This window comes from Ambystoma mexicanum, chromosome 10 (assembly GCF_040938575.1).
Source record: "Ambystoma mexicanum isolate Mex_15411 chromosome 10, UKY_AmexF1_1, whole genome shotgun sequence".
Taxonomy (NCBI): domain Eukaryota; kingdom Metazoa; phylum Chordata; class Amphibia; order Caudata; family Ambystomatidae; genus Ambystoma; species Ambystoma mexicanum.
In genome coordinates this window covers 781,624,316-781,646,687 of record NC_090932.1, presented here as the reverse complement: position 1 = coordinate 781,646,687, position 22,372 = coordinate 781,624,316, and the positions used below count along the sequence as shown (strand labels likewise).

The following is a 22,372-nucleotide window of genomic DNA, read 5'->3' as shown; positions in this document are numbered from 1 at the left end:
ACTTGAAAATTAGCTTGAGATCATGTTAAGGGTCGGAATTTCTAGGGCGTTTAACATAACATGGTTTTCCAACTCTTATAAGGTATGGTGCAGTCCATTATTCCTCCCGCTCCAGCAGTGGGGGTCGCAACACTGAAGCAACAGGAAAAGTTATGGTCTTTTCCTCGCGCCCGTTGTGCTTCTCCCGCCCTACAACCCATGCGCACTCCGCCCCGACCACAGACGATACCTTTGCACGCTTTGCGCTGCCACTGTTGACAGGGTAGACCCAAATACATCACAGGAGTGAATTTCCAAACTGCAACTCTGCAGAATACAAACATCAGGTCCATTCACCAGCAGAACAGACATGTGGCCAGCCACACACTTCCTTTGCACAAGCTTTGTGTTAACTGTCTGTTCCAGTATTGATTCCAAGTTTAAGCCGTGCTGAAAAACCTTTTTGGCTATTCCTATTCGGATTAGATGGCCACTTGTTCCCACCTGATCATATGGCTTTCTGTCTACTTTGAAATCTTAATAAGAATTGGGCTATGGCATACAGAAAGAAGTAAATGTTACTACTTGTAGAATGTAAATTATTGTATTTTCTGTACCTTATGCCAGTCTGACCACCGGAGCCCCACCCTTTCTCTTTGCCAAAATGGTGCAGAGACGTTTCCTTGGTTAATAATTTGAAATTGCACTTTGGAACTGCGCATATGTTATCTTTCTTTGGACGATGTCTCATTCAAGCAATGTTGTTGCGAGTAAAATTGGTCTAATTGGTAACCTGTGTGTTTTTATTCATTGTGGCGATTTCTTTAACGATTTTGATTATTTAAAAAAAAGTAACTTATCAGACAGTGAAACCCGTTACTGTATTTCAAATAAGTGATTTAGGTAAGGAATTTTCTCCTGTTTTAACAGTTCACATAACATGTGCTTGCCTTTTAAGTTAAGAATTTGAGCTTTAACATTGTTTTGTAAGTGCTCGGCCATTAACATCAAAGTGTAGTTTGGCATACAATAAACATCCGATATTGCCCACTTGTACTGTCCTTTGAGGTGCCAGATCTAAAATGTGTATTTCTGATTCTTCCTAAAGTTTTTCAGCCTGATGTTCTAGTGACCGGTGCCTCAATGCAAGAGTGTTTAGAGCATCCAAAGCAGCAACACTTTAATGTGTTCACTGTGGCTGACTTGGACTAGTGCTCCTAAAACTGTATCTCTTCCCAGCTCTTCAGTAATCGCCTCTTTAATTGCTTTTTCTCCCCTCCCAATCATGAGCGAGCACTTAAATTCCTGGTCTGCAAGCTTTTGTAAAGCAGTTTTACCCTTCCTACCTATTGCACATGTGTGGATATGCCTGAGCAGTAAAGATTTTTCTTAATCGTTTGACATGGTGATATCTAAACAAATAAACTTCTGCATATATTTGCTCTTATCAAGTATGCCAATGAGTAGGTAGTTTGTTATAAAACCAATCTAGTTTCAGTAGGTTAATAATTGCTAAAATGATACAATGGGCCTGTAGTCTAGTATGTTTTCTGTACCATTAGAGTGCTACTGAGGTCAGTGTTTTTTCTTTTGCGTGCATTGAATATTCAAATGACCATTTAAAAAAAAAAGTCCTATGAAGTGTTTCAAACCATCTTTCCTCCATTTACAAACCTTCATGTCATTAAATTAATCTGTTATTTTTGTGTATGCCCTTGTAACTGTTTTATAATATTTTCATGTGCGTTACTAATGTGCCATTTGCTAATTTGAATCCAGTGTACAATTTGAGACGTCAGTAAACCTGGAATCTGTTTTTTTTTTATCCAAATGGCTTCTTTTTTAGATTGTTGCCATGGCTTGCATTAATCTTGCTTCAAAAATTGAAGAAGCACCTCGACGTATAAGAGATGTAATAAACGTTTTTCATCATTTACGGCAGTTAAGAGGAAAAAGGTAAGACAACCTATATTAATATTACAATGTGCATAACATTCACAATCCAGTTTATACAAGTTTCATTTGAGGCTGTCTGTACATAGATTTCAGTGATGCAGCCATCTGAGGAGTAATCCTGGTTTGGCACGTAAAATTCCTTGTAGCATCCCTATACCATAATTGGACTGGTTTTTGGTTGGGATAATATGCATTTTAAAATGGCTCTCCACTAAACACCTGTTTGAGTTAGGCCTGTTAGCCTTTGTCCGTGTTCAAGAATGTTCTCATTTAAGGCATGACATTGTTTATTATTTTATTGTTTTAATTATTATTTTGGCATGATTAGTGGATGGATGTCATCTTTAGCCTGAGAAGATCCTGTAACCATGTATTATTGTATGCCTGGTCCTTTTCTGTTGAGCCATCATGCCCTGCATTTTTATTTGATAACCAGAAACCATGGCCAAGCTTAATATTTCAAGAGTGTTTTCTGTAAGTAACTTTTTTTTTATTTGAGAACTGTGCCTCGTTTGCATACGGGTTTTCCATATTTAATGCCTATTTAAATCCCTTTTCTTACAGTGATCCATATTTGGCCAACTCTGAAATAAATTGTGCATTAAAGGAGCATGATTGTTTCAGTTGATGCTTCCCCTTTCCACCACCAGGAGTTTCTGTTTTAGTTACTGTGCATGCCCCAAATAAGTCTACTCTTGTTGGGGAGTCAGATTTCGAAGCCTACGACAGATAGTAGTAACGCCTGTTTTTTTTCTTTTCTCAAAAGAACTTTACCTTCGATGTAAAGTTATTGATTTCTTTTTAAAAAGGTGGTTTTCTGATCCGCATTTTCATTAGTCTAACTGCTAGGTAGTAAAGGGCCTGTATGCTAAATTTAGAAAAATAATTGAATCAACTAATTAAATGCCCGTTTGGCCCCAACAAACGTTTGAAACATTTTCCTCTCGGGTAAGGATGCACTGTGGATGTCGGTGTCTTTGCCTTAAACTATGCATTATTTTGTAATAGCACTGTTTTGGTCCCAATTTAATAAATTCCAATCTAACAATCCCTTCATATAGCCCATTTCTGACTGTTTGTGTTGAGCTGTTGGTTAGATGTAAGAAATCGGTTTTCACAAATGATTATGTATAACCTTTCTTCAAACGACTAAGTAGAACATTGTGGTTTTGAGTTTGTTTGAAGGTGTACTTTCAAGCAATTCTAATCACCACATACCATCATTACAATGTGCATATTACGAAGTTGCTTTTGACACACTATTATGATTAGTCAAACGAGATTGTGAGTCAATTCCTAACTAGTTGAGAAAAGGGTTTTGAATTGCCTTTTTGAAATGTTAATTTTCTCAAACCCATCTCGGTGACATGTTCCATTGAAAAGGTTGGAACCTAGTCTGTCCAGTTGGCGTCTTCCCTAGTTTTAGAACACTTACTTTAATGGTCACCGGAGGGAGGCATGATACATGTGTGTTGGACTTGAAAGAAAAAAAAATATATATTTTATGTGTGTGTAATATGGGTAAAACCCACGCGTAAGGATCCTACTGGAATAGGGGTACTATACAAATACAATTCTAAAAAAAAACTAGTAGGTAACCCAACCAAGCCATTCGTATATGGTAACAAATCTAAAAGTGTTGGCAATGTGGTCCATAAAGGACAGTATCTCATGTCAAATTATCACACGTCTGAAGCAGATGGCTCATACCAGGCCTGCAGTTTACTAAGAGACAATGTAGTCGAAGAAGAAGAAAAAAATGTGATACAAGAGGAAGCATTTTCGGACTACATTAAAGCTCATGAGACTAGTTTGTTTGGGTGTGTGTTTACAGATATGTTTCCTTTCCAAAATTGGGTATGTTCAGAATGGGGACAACTAAGTATAAGCCACTTGCCCACCGTGCTAATGATGTAAATTATAGACCAAGTATTATTTATTTTTTTGGATTGGTGGTACATTTTATTTGGAATGTTAGAAACAAATGTCTTAGCTTTTTGTTAAAAGAAGATGGGTGGGAACAACAATATACCTTTTTTTTCTTTTAATTGACAAGCATGTCTTTACCAAGAGAGACCTTTTTTGTTTAACGGTAGTGGTATTGCTATGAACTTTAGGCGAACTAAAGCTTAAGCACCCACTTCTTTAAGAAAAATATTAGCACATGCTTACCAGTAATGACTAAAAAATGTATTGTCTTGTACAATTTGCTTTCCAGACACTCATGGTGGATCTTTGTCATTAGTTGTGCCCCACATGGTGCTTCTCTAGAGCGGGACAACCCTAGAAAGAATTTTCTGACATGTGCACACCCTTTTTAATAAAATAATGTATGCTTTTGAAATGTAAACACATTGTAATGCTGAAGTACTGGCTTCTCAATTCCAGTGGGCATTTCAAAAATAAAGCTCCACGCAAGGTGTACCCATTTTCACCATTTTAGAGAACATCGCAAAAATACACCAGTTCCTGAAACTACTATTGCCAAGTTGGTTAAAAAGTACATATTCATTAAATATATCCATTTAAACCCTATTTTAATGCACATTGGTTAAGTAACTACTCTTAAACCAAGTGTCTCGAAGTGCAAATAAATGATCTTACTTTTTGGTTTATTCATAGGATGTGGGGCCCAATTCACAAAGCTGCCATGAGTAGCTTTGACTTACCCTAGATTTAAACCTTGCGAGGGGTATTTGATTAACAGAAAAGTTAGTATGATCTACTTCTGACTCCTATTTAACTCTGGAATAAGTCAGATAATTTTCTTTGGTAACCAGCCCTGTGGACCTTTTTTCAATCTGAGCGAGGAGACGGGTGACCCGGTTTCCTCTCTTGAAAGATTCTACACACACAATCGGTTACTTAGCAATCAAATGACTAGCAGTTGATCTTTGAGGCTAAATTGCTAACGCTGCCTTATCTGATAGGGCTTCAGTGGTGGGTTGCCTGCCCAAACTGAATGAATGCCAAACACTTACTTGCAGCTCAAGAGGGCTGGCTGATGTATCGAGTTTTGGAGATACCTATATATTTTCAAAATCTATATAGGATGAGAATCTTTAACATCCAGATATATACATCTTTACTTCACATATGCAATTTTTGTTTTTACATTTTGATATTTACACAGCTTTGTGTATTCTCAAACAGGAAGAGGAAACCTGTATTTGCACTTTATTTCAATCAATGTCTTCTAAATAAAGGTGTGTTGACATCTCACGTGTAGCTGGCGGCTTAAAACTGAGCACTTAACCCACATAAACAATATCCGGATATATATCTTATATTGCCATTCGGCCCAAAAATATTAAGCAACTACTCTTGTTCCCCTAGCCCTTATTAAACCATCTCAACTAGTTCTGCACAAACTTAACTTATGGGGACTCTAGTTATACATTCTGCACGTTTCCAGTGTAACGTTAGCTATGTCAAAAGTAACGTTTGATCTGAAATGTCCTAGTGTTTTCAAAACTGACTGCAGGTTCAACAGTTAGACTTAGCAGCTAACTTGAAGCGTGTCCCCATATATCTGTCTTTGACCGACTATCCATAGAATGATTGTGGCAGGCATTCATGAATTCTTTTAATTTAGAGTTAGTCCCATCCAGTGGAGCTCCAGCTTAATTTAAATTTTAAGACTCACACATTCACCAAAGGAAGACCAAATGCCAGGTTTATGCTGCTGTTGTGGACTGTATCTCCAGGATGTGAGAAACTGACTTCTAAGCTCAATTCGAAGTGCTCCTGTGGTGTTTAGTGATGCTTGTTGCACCACTAATCACTGGCTAAGACTGCAAATGGAGAGATTCAGCACTGAAAACGTTTGAAGGCTTATATGCACAAATCTAAAATTAAAGAACATCCCAGGTAAAAATGGAATATGACCTTTCTATGCTTGACTCTATACGCAACATCTAAAGAGCAAATCTCTTCACTATAAGGGAGGCCATGCCATTCACCTTATGGCCGTTCTGTAGTAGTGTCTCCAAGGCTGGCTGGCTGAGCTGCCTTTCCAATACCACCCCATGGAGAGACTGGCACACGCAAACCCAACACCTGCTGGTGTCATGGATGCTACACGGATCTTACTTTTGATTTCATGACCTAGATCAGATTATATTAATAGGTTTAATCAACTCGCTTAAAGTTCACTGGAGTGCAACTTAGCCAATTTAAAGTTTCTTTTATCAGAAGTTGTCTAGTTCATTAAACAATTGACTAGGTGCCGTTAGTGCATAGGTACTGCACAGCGTATGTGTACTTTGCTTGAAGTGCAATCGGACATTTTGCATCTTGTTGTAATAAGGGCAAATTATTGTTGAAAGTGCTCTAAGGCCACTAGATAGTCCGTGAATATCGGAGGTGTGCAAGTACATGCTCATAAATGCAGGTTCTCTTGTGAGCAATAATCCTATATTGTGAGACTGATGCATTGTGACCTGTATCACCGAGGCAGATAATGTTGCTTTGTTAAACAATTAAACCAAACTCCTTGCACAATCTGGTAATGGTCCTTTTCCACACCTAGTATGTAATGCTCTCACATTTGATTGTGCCCCTATATTCTCAAATCATGTGATCTCACTATCCTAAGTCACATTTTCTTCCTCACCTAGCCATTGGTTATGTATGGTAGGTATTTCTTTAGCGCCTCTTGAATCTCAGTAAGCTACCTCAGCGGGTTTAGCACTCTGTGCTCTATGTATGATCTGCAGGTGCACTATTTTCAAATCTTGGCATGGCTAACTGAGCCTATCATCCTTCTGAGGGTGATAAATGAGTACCAAGTTTGGGTGGGTGATTATTGTATGTAAAATTCTGTGTAAGGTTGTTTGGCTTAAGCCCTGTATAAATATCCAGTTCATCTCATCTGACTAGTTTTGTAACCCCCTTAAATGTGTTCTTTATTGGCTCCAGAATTTTAAAACCTAAACTAGATGCTTTGACTGTTGTCCCTTACCACAGATGAGATGAAATACAGAGAACCTACTTTGGAAGGCAAATCACTTATTTTTTTTTTATTTTTATAATAAACTTTGGAGTCCTTCATCTGAGTTTTAAGGCAAACGTAAGTTAGGGTTTTTGGTTTAATTGGTCAATTAACAGAATTCTGCTTTGCTCCTCTGACCGAACAGTGGATTGGGTTTGCCAGTATTTTTCTACATGCTTTCTTTAGCAACTCATTGGCATGACTGGCAATATTGTTGGTCTGTTACGTTGAATCTTAAACTACCTGCATTCAATTCCGCCTCTACTAAACACCACCCGCCCATTTCCTCCCTGGTTTGCAATTATACGTTGAAGGAACTGATGGAACTTTACGTACTATATGTTGCTTTTAATTTCTCATTGAACACAGTTAGCAAGATGTTCAGCTAGTTACGCAAAGTTTTAAAAGGGTCCATGCAACTTTCCCTTCAGGTTTTATTTCTAAAAGGGTTGCAGTGTTCTTGAGTAAAAATTGTCACTTCAAAGCCTAAACACATTTGAAGTGCTCTACATCAGGTTTACTTAAAGGCGATTTTTCCAGGTTCCAAAAGTCTTCATTGATTACGTACTATTCTGCTTCATCTTTCCTCTGAGGAACAAATGTATGTTTGATCACCTCCCCACCCCCAATTATGTTAGATGGGGTGTGAACTAAGTTACCTGACTATAAGAACTTCTTACTTTGATTTCTGTGGTGTACATTTGAATAAGCCGTCTCAGTGTTACTATTCCAGTTTGACTTTGTTGAGGCTCTAATATGATCAGCAATTGGAATGATCTGTAGTGTGGCATCCAGCAAAACCTGATATGTTAATATGGTTGAATGTCCCATTTATATTTTATGTAGCTTCTGGAAGATCTCCTTGTAAGGAGTGCCGGACACTGCCTGTAGGGCAAACCATATCCTCATCTAGTAGGCTCTTCTTTTTACATGTATTCTCCATGGTTTGATCCTCTACATTTTAATATTTAGGTGTGGGATCTGTGGCAGCACTGGAATGCCTGTGCAGTCTGTCCTACCACATGGAACGATTAGGTTCTTGTTATTGGCCATATCCTCCCATTAACCATCATTAAGAGGCCTAATGCTTTGTATTAGCTCACCATGTTTTGGCATTATTTTGGAAGGTCCCCATTTGGTGGTTTAAATTGCCCCTGAATGCCGAACTGCCAGCTTTGTTTCTCACTACATTGAGTGGGTGGCAAGTCTACATCTATTGCTTTTCTTTCGGTACATCTTTGGATGAGACCGAATTAGTATTCTCACTTGATCAAAGCCAAATTACTTTGCTAAAAAAGACAGGCGGATCTCCCAACAGTGTGGCTTGCATTTATTTTTTTAGGCTGGACGTTTGTTCCTGGATATTCATAAGTTCATGTGCTTCAAAAATCCACAAACTGCCTGCAGAATTACCTTTTCACATGCCTCTTGCCTTTTCCCAGCAAAATGACATGGTGCTACAAAAATGCATTCACTTGCTGTCCACAAATTTAGCGTTAAATCTTTCTTTATGGACGAGGACAACACAAAGATTATCAGATTACTAACTTTCCATCCCACCTGAACGTAAGTTCCGCCTTCAAACAACCTTTTTCACACTGCTTTGCTGTGGCTGAGACAAATTGAGGTAGAACTGTTGAAAGACACAACTTAATCGGATTCAACATTTCCTTTCCTCTGTAAAATCTTTGTTTTCTTGGCTATGCAGGAGATAGCATTGAAGTAGCCATTGGTGGGATGTTGTGCAATGTAACTTTATTAAATATTGCACAACCGTCTCCCTGCTACTCCCCATATCCCCTAATTTTTTGATGACTACTTGAAAGCCTACAGAAACATCCATTGATCAATGGCATCCAAGGCTGCTAATTGTTAGGTAGGGCCTTGTTGATAGCTTTTGGCAAATAATATACCACATAGTTTAGAGCAGACTCTGTCCAGTCACTTGCTTTACAACTATATGACATCCCATCATAAAAGCTGCCCCTCTGCTTACAGATGCCTTTCCTAGTCTCCCTTCTGCAGGTCCCCTAGAAAATGTAGATAAAGTAACGGTTGACAAGTGCCCACAACTCTTTAGTTGTGGGTGTTTCAGTGCTTCATAATGACCTAAACCCCCAACTCACTTTTAGGGTTATCGATTGAAAAATCCACCAGTTGTAGGTTCTCATTCATTTGAACAGTGAGCCAATATCTGTTCAAATACAGTACTTGTTGAATTCCTCCAGCTGTTCAACCACAAAGAACAGTTGGAATTTCCTGCATTGCTCTTCAATCTAGCAAACTGCGATTGATGTACAACCTGTATAAACCAAGCCGTACACCATCCTGGAGAGTCCTTCAGGATTTTTCTTTGAGTTGTTCCTCTGAAGCTATAGAGGGCCTATCTCACCCCTGAAACCTTAGCTTGTACCCCATTGGCAGGTTCCACAGGCTGTTATTGGCCCAGTTAAAAAGCACTCCAAGCCCAACCCTTTTCATAAAGTCATTGTTAAATCTGGCAAGTAACATTCCCCCCCTCCTCCAAGATTTCCTAGGGGCAGTATAGCGACATCTACGTTATTTAGAAATGCTGCTTTTCCCCATGCAGGGTGACTGTTTATGTCCTTTCTGATTATTACGCTGCCTATTGCGCTATGTTGCCATCAACTTTGGCAGTTATCTGTCCTTTCTGGAATGTGTGTGGGGTGTTTTTACAGGTGCATAAGTATTTTTTTTTCGCATGCAGATTTTAGCTGTAAACAAACATGGCTGCCTCATTTATTGGTATGTTTTTAAATGTCATGCTCTGTACCCTTCTTTATCTGTGCATATTATTGACTTAAATTATTTTTTCCCTTGCAACCGACTATACAGCAACCAGCTACATTTACCAATGCCTGGGTGATGTGGAGTGGTACATAGAGATGAAGCAGTCGTCATGGCAACAGTGAGCGAAGTATCGAAAATCCCCCAAGGAGAAGCCAGTGTTCTGAAAACAGGTCACTGGAATCGGGGACTAACAGGTTGGCCACTGGTGAACCATATGGAGGAACTCTTGTATCTTGTTCTAAGCTTTTGTCTTTGCTGTCCAGGTGTACACTTTTAAACTTGCAGTACTTGGAATTAGGACATTTGCAAGAAATGCATGAAAGGGTACACATTCAAAATGCTGCCAAGCCTGTAGGCTGAAAATAAAGAAAAAATAACACCACTTCAGTGTTGTAGGACGGTATGGCTTAGTGAGGGAAGTACACCTAGAGTTGGAACTGATTTGGTGGCTACAGGAGCACACCGTCTCACACCCCATCCACTATGCATAATTTGTCAGCTGATAGGTGCATAAGATACTAATGGGGTAGTTAATTTGGCATCACACCCCTCCTCACCCACCAATACTAGTAAATCACATACAACGTTTTACAGAAATTGGTTTGGGGTTTTATTTTTGAGAAAAAAAACAATGTATTATTTTAATGTCGTTATAACTGATACATTACCCTAATTGTAATGTGAAGTTATTTACCTTTTCATTGTAGGTCCATTCTTTTTTTTACTTGTTTGTTAGATGTGACCATGAAAACGGGTTTCACTATAGTACCAATGTACTACTGTAGTGTCACCGACATCATTTGTTTTGGTACTTTACAATTGTAATGGAATAATGTTTAGATCTTTCTTGGAGATGTCATTTATGGGAGTCCCACCTTTTTATTAGGTTGACCCGAGGAATAAATAATGTTAATCGGAAACATTTACTTGTATCCATTCACTTGGGAATTGTAACTTTGTACAACAGTCCACATCCAGTGAGTGCTGATAATCAAAAAATGTGGACCCATTATTCCACATATGCTGCTGACATTTTTCAGTTCTGCAGAATATGCATTTTTGTGGTGTACATTAACTGATATGGTGTGAGATCTCTAGCCAACATGGCATTATGTATGGATGTGGTTCGCTTTTCAGTAAATAACTGTTGTATAAAGGTATCTCTTCCACTTAGCCACAGGCAGTGAATTACTATTTGATGGCTGGCCAAGTAAAATTGTTTCAGAAAGCAGGCACATTTAAAGTGACCACAAGCTTCAGTTGATCTTAAAAAATGTCGCTTTCACTGTAGTGTTTATTTCCGAATCACGGATCTCTTAGCTTATTTTCTTCCATGTTGGCAGATTTCCATTGGCCCATTCAAACTGATAATTGGTGAAGTCTACCACTCAACATCAAACACAGTAACATTTGTTTCAACGAGGCACACTTGACTACAGCTTTAGGTAATATTGCATATTTGTACCCGGCAAGGGCGCAATTGGAATGAAAGGACCATTCTGATTGGCCCTCGCCGAGGGCATTACCCGGCCGGGAATCCCTCAGCCGGGATTCCATGCCTTTAGGGGCGTGGCAGCCCCTCAGCCAGTGAGGAGGCTAGAAGCGGGGCCATCCCTGCTCTGAGCCTCCACACAGCTGGATGTCATCTTTGTCCCCCACCGGGGATTCAGGTATGTTTTTTATTTATTTTTTTGGGTCCTCCATAAAAAAAATGCTTTTAGTGCCCCATATCTTGCGGGCCGGGGTACTAATAGCTATATGCTCCTCGCTGCGGGGACATATAACTATGGGCCCCGGGGCATTACGTGAGTCGGTAAGGCCCTGCTGCTCGGGGCATGTTGCTTAAATACAGTTGTGCATGTTTTTAATTCCTGCAACTTTCACAGCTTCAGGCTCTGAATTCACTTTGTTCTTTAATAAGCGATTTATTCGAACCAAACAGTTATAACAAAGACAAACTTGTAATTATTTTGTTCACAAGCCATTTCAACGATGGGTGAACCAGAATTACTATTTTATCAATTCTTTGGGGGTACTGGCCATCTATTCAACAGCTCTGTTCAAAAACCGCAGTTTAGTTTCAGGCATATGGGGATAAAAGGGAGGACACCAAGTTAACTACAGGGTAGTGACACACAGGAAACTCTAAGCTTAGAGCAATTGGTATATTTTATTCACAAGTACAGCTCAACAAATGAATTAATATCTTGTCATTTGTTGTTGAAAAAAAGTTTCACTCCAAGGGCTGGAGTTGTGGATTACTTGGTGCCAATTTTTATTTCTCCTGGTGTTATTTTCTTCCTGTCACCCTTACTTTTGAGTTGTTTCACCTCAAAACTAAGAACTGGGGCAAGGAAGAAAGATGTAACTGTAATATCTGGACAAATTCGTTTTCTGAATTTACATCCCTCTTAGCCCTAATAATACTTGTCATAGCCCATAGTTTTTAGGTGAGCCTACTTCAAAAGTAGTCCAAGAAAGAACTGGTACTTTTCAGTTAATGCAAATTATTTACGATGTATATAATCACTGCAACATTGATTGTGATATGCCATGTTAAATGCTGTTATTACCTCTGTAAATATTTTCCCACACCTGTTCTATTGAACGTTTTAGTTCCAACATGCTACATCCATTTGACGGGCCTACCAACACTGATTTTTCTATATCAATTTTGCACCTAGTCAAATATGTTCGTTTGGCAGATTTTTGTTTCTGTATCGGGCCTTGCAAATTCTTTAAAACCCACTAGACCTGCTGGTCGAGTAACTTAGTTTACCTTCTCGACCTCAGGGAAATGCACTCGACCCATGGTGAGTGTTGGCGAACATTTTTTCCAGCCCTAAATTGTCACCATAAGCCCACTGTTAGCACAGAACACTGCTGTCACCCAGAGGCCAGCCACACACAAACCTTTAATTTGGCATCTACTTCAAACCAAGTTAGTTTGCAGTAAATGTTAAATCCGTTTCAAACCTTCATTGTACTCCCCAGCAAGGTTGAGCACCATGGAAATGGTTCTCGACCTTAATAAACTATTATGCAAGTGGTCAAAGGTTTTGCAAGCCTTGTATATTGTAGGTCCAACAACATTGTACATCTTTTTAACAAATGTGACTGTCTGGTGGGACACAAGTTTGACTTCCTGTTTTTCAGGCACTAATTGTTTTTTGCTTCCATTGGGACAGGTGCAAACATTATGGATATGCCTACAGTATTGGTTTACATTTTTTGTTTGGGCTATTAGGTGGTGGTAAAGCGCCACCTATAAACAATCGTTTGCATTTCAGTACAGCTAAGGGGAAATAGTATATGGGGAGGGACAGAAATCTTGTAGGTGTTTACTTCTCACCCATTGAAGCCTATGGCCATTTTCACCCATTTACTCCCCTCCCTAACACATCCTACTGGAATCTTTGAGCTAGGTTTATCAAACTTTGTGCTCAGTCTTCTGAAAGTTAATGACCTAATTGGAGCTGTAAACACGCCATTCGATTTATAAATACTATCCAGGTTCTTCACTGATGTCCTGGAAAGCAAGCCTTGACCAAGCCAAGTGAGATCATTGTTGCTCCTCTAATACTGTGGAATTAGTATTTCCCAGTAAAGTTTTCTTATTTATTATGTTTTTTGAGACAACAGCTTGTCTAGTTAAGACGTTCACAAAATTTTGGTGAAATTGTTGGCCTGATAAATATTTTATTTTTTGGTGTAAATTATATATTTTTTTTAAGCATTTTCCCCGATGTTGGATGAAAGTATGTCAACACGCGTGTACTTTATTTGTACTTCTGGTTAAATACTCTCTGCATCTGTTACTCTTTTGTGATTTCTGTAATTTTTACTGGTCTGACACAAGTCCAGAAAATGTCCACCATTTTGGTATTTTATTTCTTTTTCAGTTGAACTGTTTAAATGGTATCAAGTGCATATCCTTTCTCCATTTCAGCATTACTCTAATGCGAGAAGGGATGGGCAATCTGCAAATCTGCTCTTTTCTGCTTAACAGTCCTCAAACTCTAGGGTCCCATCAGCACTCATTCTGCCTTTTAATGTTTTTCTTAACCTTTCCCCACCTTCTAAACCTGGAACGCAAGTGCGTCTGAAGTTGCCTGACCGGCTACATGTCTTACACTCTGCTGTCTGAAGGCTTATTTTCATTACACTGAACAGTACAGGAGTTGATTACAATTGAACTGTACTTCTAATTTTGACACACATTATCTGACTTGTTGGCTCAATGTTTTAAGAAATGTTTTTGAATGTATAAACCACTTATCTACAATTTCTAAAAATGTTAGATTTCTATATTTAACATCCTACTCGAATTATCAGTTCAAATTAACATGTATTCTTTTTATTGAACTGTCCCACAGTTAATTTCCTGTGGTGAAAGGAGAAACACCTGATGGAAGATAGTCGGAAAATCTAATTTTCAATATTTTTTGTTTTGACAAATTCAATGAGAAATGTACAATTGGAGTTTTTATGTTTAATTTCTAAATAGTTGCTTAAAAATTGATGGGGATTGCAAACTTATTTAATTCAGGTCAGGGTGTTAATTATTGACCATAGTATACTTATGTTACCATCATGCCAGTGTAAAGGTTTTGCCCATAGTCTCAATACATGTTTCAAAAAAGGTAGCAGGCGCTCCTCTCCAGAAAGAACATGGCATGATAACTTGTTCTGAGATGAGTTTGCAGCACACGCTTTTTGCTCCCTGTACCTTTCACAGATGGGAAATATGCATTTGCATATCAGTCTTTGTCCCAGATGGCTGCGAACTCTCAATGTGGTTAACAACCACTGAACAGGTTATCATGCCTTGTTCAAAGACTGGACAAAAAACATTGTTCGTTATGAATGTGACAGTTTGTTGCGTTGGACTTTACTGTACCTCAATCATTCTAAAACTGTTGTGCTTTTTAAAATGCATTTTCGATTTCACATGCCAAGGACTGAGTACATTTTGTTAGTTGCATTCTAAATCATTGTCCCATTTCCCAATGTATTTTAATTTTGTACTCAAGGAGACCATGCCTTACTATAAGAACTTACTTGGGTCAATTACAACTATTTGAGTATTTCCATATTTTATTTTTAGTTCAACAATCTTGGCTTATAAAGTTTTTTTTATCTTTTAAGTCTGTACTGATGGCCCATAGCTAGAATCTAAAATTGATGGGCAGTTGGCTTGGGCACATGTCTTGACCTACATACAGTCTTGCAATGTGCCAAGAATGCTGAAGAACCATCTTCGTTTGTCTATTTCAACTACTGTCCGAGCCCATGTGATTTCACTTCTCTAAACTGTTTGCACTCTAGTGCCTTTTTTGAAGTGCTTGGCCACTTAATGTCTAACATGGCAAAAAAGCTTGATGTAAGGGAGATCCTTCTGTGGTCTAGTGTTCTGTGTTTGAATTACCTTTGCGCCCGGTTTGATAATCTAGCAAAGGTGTAGGTAGACCGGAGAGGGGCTGAGTGGGCAAAGACCACCCTAAATCTGTAAATGCCCACTCAGCAGCACTATGTGGGCATTTACAGATTTTACTGCCTCTGCTCTGGGCCCGGCTTGTTAGAGAATCCTGGCTAAGCCTCTGTAGTCTGGTGACGCGTAATGTTGTTTGGGTTGGACAGACCTTACTTCACAAATTGACACCACACAAAGTCTTGACACATTCCGGTTTGGAACACCCGGGGAAATAATGGAGCCCTTAATTTATAGTAGAAAGTTACGACAAATTTTGGACATCTAACTTTTTTATTAAATGGGAACGCGTAGATTGAATGCCTGGAGTTTATTCAATCGTTGGTGTTTTAGTTCAAATTTAAATCAAAAATGCATTTATCTCAAAAAGCAAAAGTTGTAGAATTTTTCGAGTCCTGTATTATTGAACGCGATGAAAGGCCACATTCTTAAACTTTTTTTTTTGTGTGTGCAGTGTTTGAGGAACTGCCTTTATTGTTGCAATAACGTTCATATCCATGCACCCTTCCTGCAGCTACGTATTGAATTTGATTTTGAACAGGCCAGACTAGAAAATCTTGATAACCCCTTGGGGATTTGCATGCCAATTTACCACTTGTCTCAAGTTATTTAACTTTTGGTCTCCCGATATAAGGCCACCATTTAGTGGGGTTTGCTTTGCTAAATCTCTCCCACATGTTCTACACTGTTAAGTCACTGCTGGTGGTTGACGGTGCAGATCGAAGTATCACTTGTGTATAGGCAGGTTATAAATGCCATATCGTATGATAAATCATACAGTTGCTGGTTTTCCAAAAAGTCCCACCATACAATGATGCCATGAAGGAACCTCCAAAATCAAGTGAGCCATTCCCACACCGCTCCAGTGGTAATGTGAAATACTTTATTTCCCCTTTAAGGTGCATTGATATTCAATAGTTAATGTTTCTGCCCTTACTACTTCGCCGCCTGACTCCACAATATGTCCCCTGTGCCATACACCACGTAGTCCAATTACCAGGAAATGCTAGCATGATGACTGTACTTAGCTGAAACAAAATACATGAAGTGCATTCGGAAGGTTTCACATATGGATCTGTTTTCCATGCATGGGACATTTTGCATAGATGTATGTCGACTATGGAAAATCTCATTTCCCAAGCATATTGGAGGAGAAAAAAATGTGTGTACACTTTTCTTTCTAAAAATACTGCTGGAACTGTACTAGCAGTATGGTGATTTGTGGTCAGTTGAGGGTTAACAAATCGTTTCTTATTTTTTTGTAATGGTCATACGGGTGGTGTGTAGAACTCCATAATACTGGCTGCACTTCTCTCTTGGCAAAGTTTGTGAAATTAATAACTTTGGGATTCTCGTAGTATATCCTGACATTTTGTAAACTGATCAAAAACCCATTGAAAATACTAATCAACAAGGGTTCGTACTTCTTTTTTGTTGTTGTTTTATTAGCTTTTTTATTCCTCTCTAAATGTGTCGGTACTCCGCAAAGTATTCTTCTTCATGTGCACTTTAAACTTTGTCTTGACATGCCCAACCATGATTCATTTAAAATCTTGATTACTGCATATCCTAGATAACTAGAGATCCTTTCCTGTTAAAGCAAGATTGTATAAATGTGCTCTTAGTTGTTTGGTGACATTGGATCATTGTTGGTAGAGGTTCATTGGACTGGGGGGCCTTTTTGTTTTCATCGGCCTCTACTGGTTGAAGGGTGAAAAGCAATTGTTTGCTCTCCTGCGCCGCCTACCTCATTTATACCCCCTACCCATGCACGTCACACACATGCTCCTACCAGTGTAAGTTGAACAACCAGAGTTTGTGCAAGTATCCACATGGATGTTCACCTATTCCGACCTTCCTTGTAGGTAGGGTGCCAGAGAAGCTTTTGAGGTGGTAGTTTTTTATGCCGCGCTTTTGGAAAGTAGAGCCTAAAAGGATTTGTTGACGAAGGTGTTTACTCTAGCCTGAAGACGTATTTTAATTTGAAACGCTTTGGTGTTTTTGTTTCAACTACTTTTTGTGTAGAAAACTTGGCCTTTGCACATAAAGTTAATATCCTCTAGGGTGAAAGAAGCTGAACAAGCGTGCAATTTTGCGCCTATTTAACAAAGTAATGAATAAGAGGAATGAAATTATAACATTGATTTGTGTTCTTAGATGTGACTTTTCGCTCACCAGCATGATTGAGGGAATGGCAATTCTAGAAACCTAGTAGCCTAGAAGCGCCTCTAGTAATTTATTCCCATGGCCATCCCTTTATTCGGGACAGAGACAATGGTGCGTAACACAAGGTTTGTCAGCAGGATGCCCTTTGATGGGGGCACTTTGAATAACTTTTTATGGTGCCATTCTGCCTTTCCAGCTTTCTTTACAGCCACAAAGGTCCAAACGGCCTTCGCTAGACCAGCAGCGATCCTAGCGGCAACCTTTTATGTCATATATCTTGATTTCAGTTTGTGCAGAATTGATCGGCTTTAAAACCCAAAGCTTCGAGTCATCTGGGATTCCTTCTTGCCTACATCTTGCTACAGGAACTGCCTAGTTTAAAAAAAACAAAACTATATAGTTAAACTATATAGTTGAGTTGACTATCAAGTTCCATAGGAAACCCGAAAATGTAATGGCTAATAATTTTTGACTTGCATGACAGATTCAGACGATAATTTGAAAAAGGTGTGCCTGCTCCCAGTATTTCCCGATGGAGGAAAAAGTCAGAATTTCTGCATGGCGCACAGCAAAAACTGCTGGACGGAATTGGACCAGGTAAAAAACAACTTGAGCATGAAGAGAGGACTCTAGTTTGGGAAGGGGTCAGGTGTTATTCCATCCAGTATTTAAATATTTGATGGAGAAGGGGGCAAATGAGAAAGCACCCCCCCCCCCCCAGGGTTTGCTGAAAACGAAAGGTGGAAAAAAAATATGAAATGAGTTGGGGGAGGGGGAAAGAGGACCGCATGAGAAATGGGGGGGGGGGGTGGGGACCAAGTTCGGAGCTTGAATGTTTTTGCATAACCTCGGTTATATTGGGGATACTCACGGTTATAGTAGGAAAAAGGGATCAGGAATGAAAGTTTGTCACAGGAAAATAAAGCGGTTATTTACAGGCATTTTGCAAATAAACAGGGCTATTTTATAATACATTGCTAATATAAATGTGGTCATGTGAATTTTTTTGTTTTTTTTATTAAATTAAATGAATACAGAAAAGTGGCATTTTACAGCTACAGTGAGGCAGGGGTAATGGGTGTGGCCAAAGGATATGGGCACTGGGTTACTTCAAGCAACCGGATGGTGCAGTATGCAATGTGGACACTGCCAAAGGCTGTGGTCATTGGCCATGGCAAGTGTGCCCATAACAAACCTAGTGGTGTCCACGGTCGAAGGCCATGGCGAGTTGGCCCCGTTTAGGAAACTTATTGGAGCAATATTAAGACTGGTCATGGCTGAAGGCCGTGTGCTCCCAGTGGGACCGGAAGAAAGCTGTTGGGGTAACATGTATTGGGGTATAATAAAACCATTAATTCACTGAAATAAAACATCCTGCATGTGCAGTTAAATTGCACAGATTTAATGCAACAAAACCCTTAAATTTAGCACATGTGGGAAGTCGTGACCAACTAACTCGCCACGTGCAAAGTCTATCAGCACATACATATTTTAAGAAAAGGGATTCACAATGACATAACAAAATGGCATTATGTGGAATATCAACAGGACTACGCAGAGTTAACCTGGTCATGACTTCCCACATCGGCTGAATTTCAAGAGTTTTGTTGTGTAATGCAATTTAACTGCACCTTAATTAAGGTTTTTTTCCAGTGAAATACATACATAATATTGCTAAAAGCAGTTCCTGGGTATCCAGCATTAACCAGTGACCAGGAGCTAGTACATAACGTTCCGCAAATTTAGCTTGCACATAAGATGCAAAGGTATTGTCCATAATTTGACCTCTTACGCCTTAAATATCCTATAGATTATTTTATGTTTATTTTTAGATTGTCCCAATGGCAGAGAGTTTAATTCACATGGGTGTATTGATCAAGTATCATTGTGTATGGGCAGCCACACGTAGATCTAGTAGCTTCTATTCTAGACCACAAGCAGGAGCCGAATATCTTCCAGCTTCCCTCAGTTTCGAACCACGTTATTTAATTGTGATTGACGAGCTATGACCCTCGGATTGCATATTGCTTGTGCTTAGGAAAAATGCTCTTTCCTTGGGTGCTAAGTAGTGGCATCCTGATTGTCACCACTGTCTTGATTTTTTTTGTTATTAATTTGACTGTTTTAGGTAGGATAAACAACTTGTTTGCCTATTTTAGTTTGCTCTTATTGCCCAGTAATAATTATAGATGAAAGGAACATTTTAAAAAAGTTACTTTCCCTTCAGATGAGAATGGTAGAGTGACTCTGGGCATATGCACGACTCAAATTTTGCACAGGATATGCTTCTGATCTCAACAGATCAACACAGCACTGCAGGTGGGTTTGCCTAATTTTGGGGACTAAAACTGGCATGTGTGCAACAATGTTACTGGGAGTGCTTTGTGAGATCATCCAGTAAAACTGAACTCTGGACCCCCACAGGAAAGATGCATGAAATCTAACATGTAAACCACATAGTTGTGTATACAAATAACGCTGGTAATGCCTTATGTAAAACGTGGATTAAAAAAATATATACGATTCCATTACACATCATAGTGCAGACATTGTGATCTTCTGTGTTTTTGTCACAAACACAATTTGCAGAACTACAACGACAAAAGAAATCCCAAAGCGTGCCCAAAATGGTGTGGCTGATCTTGTTCTGCGTGGAAATTATACTGTATTCTGACAATACTCGGGCTACTAGGCTAGAGTCCTTTTGCACTCGTGCTGTGTGTGTATATTTCAGCAGCATAATTTAATATCTTCATGTATATAATAACAAGTATGTAATTTCAGCGGGGCTGCATTCATCCATGGCTTTCTCACTCGTGTAAGATGGCTCATTCATGGCCATAAATTCAAAGCCCCTTTGCAAAGAGCATCACTTTAAAGTGGTAATCAGACCCCTGCCACCCCCCCCACAACCCCTTCGACCCCCAGCACTCCTCGCATAATTCAGACAAGAATTTCAATTTGGTTTCCCTGTTGACTTTGCTTCGAGAACTGTGTACGTGTACACAATCTGCTGGTTTACCGCCAACAGTTTGAAGTAAATTGCTTATCTCAAAAAGTAAACTAGATTTGCATTGGTCTAAATAGGACTTGTAGGCTGGTGGTAGTTTTGCAGGTTTCCGCTGTTTACTTAAAAAAAAAAATTGTATATGGTTTACAAGAAAACCTTTTACACATTAAATCCCACTAAGAGCAAGCATCAAATACATTAAACATTTCAAATATTGCTGTAATCATAACTCATGTACATCAAATCCATTTAGTATGTTATAATTGTTTTACCATCATCCTAAGGATATAGCTTAGAAACAGCACCCCATTACATGAGATTACATGATCCCATTACATTAGATTGTATTGGCTCTAAATTGCAAACAAACTTCATGTATCCCATAGTAATAGCCTTTTTTCAATTAAACACAATTACTTTTCAAATGTCACTACCCTCTTACATGTGGTACTAAACACCTCTCGTGGAAGCTGTCCTTTCAGCGCACTATATAGACCATTGTTATTTTGTGGCCTGTACTAAACCATGATCCATCAGTGCTTGGTTATCTGTTTAACATGCAAGCCAAGGTGGGGGGTTGGCTCATCCTTTCTATGCTACTTTGATTTGATACATTCTGTACCATTTAATGGGCTAATAGTATTTATTTTTTTTCTATGGCATTTTATGCTGATTCCTCCAGCCACTAGTGCTGTAATAATAAATGTCCTTATTACCCACTCATGGTACTCCATTTACCGAACGGCGGAGTATGTGTAGGGTACTGAAGGGCACAGTCATCCTGGCATGTGTATCAAACCCCATAGCGCTTGCATGGCGGCAGTGTCTTGTTCCAAAGAATAGCAAGCTATGCTTGAGCAATTGAAGTAGAAAAAATGATGCTTCTGTATACTGTATAAAGGTCACACCTTTACAAGTGATGGGAGGAGCATTAATTACAACTAGGGGTGGGTACTGTGGATATTTATAGGAAAAGGCAAATAGTGGAATTGAGGGTGAAGATCCGGGATAGTATTGCTGTTTGGAATGCAAGTGTGGCAGTGGGTAGTGACTTGATAGAGTAGGGACAGTGTTTGGTATTGATAGTGTTGAGACTATATCAAATGATGAGGGGCCGGGTCTGCAGTAAACATTTAAATATCACCTCTTTTGATGATTGCTGTGATTCATAGCCTTGGTTGGGATTCTGTTCCCTTTCAAGATATTCGGCCTTAGTCTCTGATGGTGTCTTAACATTGTCTATACCGGCTTGGGCTGATTGGAGCTGAAATCCCTAGAAATAGTGAGGGTCACAGGTTACCTGCCATTAGTTTAGGGCTGTGGTCTGCAACCTATGGCTCGCCATATTTTTGCTGTACTAACGCCATGATGCATCTCCATGGACTATTTTGGATCAGGTTGAAGGCAATTGCAGTCCAATACACAAAGCTTCTATTCCCCTGGTTTAGGGTATTACATCTTTGTCTCATAACTTAATAATGACTGAACAGGTTACCAAACCTCTGTCCTGCAAAAAACTAAAATGGTGCAACAAGTGGTTGTGCTCAATGGCTGTTACTGGTGTTTAAACCAAGCATTGGCTGCTTAGTTGATTCCTTTGATAGAATAGGATGGTTGGCTAGTCTTCTGAAAGCCACTGGTATAATGATAGGAGTACTCTATTTGTAAAGACGGGGAGGGCACTGGCTGTGGTTTTTGCAGAATTTAGTCTGTATTGCTGTGATGGACATAGGGGCTATGTGAGCTCTGGTGCTGGAGAATGTGACCCTGGATAGTTCAGGGGCAGCATGGCCCCCAGAGCTGGCTGGGTGGTGCTGAGGTTTGCCATTTGATTGCTGTTGGGGGAGGGTGGGGGCTATTGGACTACTTGTGGTACACAGAAGTGCCTTATGCTTGAGCACCTGCGATGGTTGAGTGGCCGCCTTCATGAGGGTTAAAGCGGTGGGTTTGAAGGTCACTAGAACTT

The 22,372-nt window shown here is 39.4% G+C and overlaps 1 protein-coding gene across 2 annotated transcripts in view; it reads left to right on the top strand.

Moving 5' to 3' along the window:
* CCNL1 (cyclin L1) overlaps positions 1 to 22,372 on the top strand; it is a 319,029-nt gene that overhangs the window by 38,861 nt on the left and 257,796 nt on the right. For both annotated transcript variants that reach the window (XM_069618436.1, XM_069618437.1), the window contains exon 3: positions 1,826 to 1,935. In XM_069618436.1, coding sequence (XP_069474537.1) covers positions 1,826 to 1,935 — 110 coding nt within the window. The remainder of the gene's footprint in view (positions 1 to 1,825; positions 1,936 to 22,372) is intronic.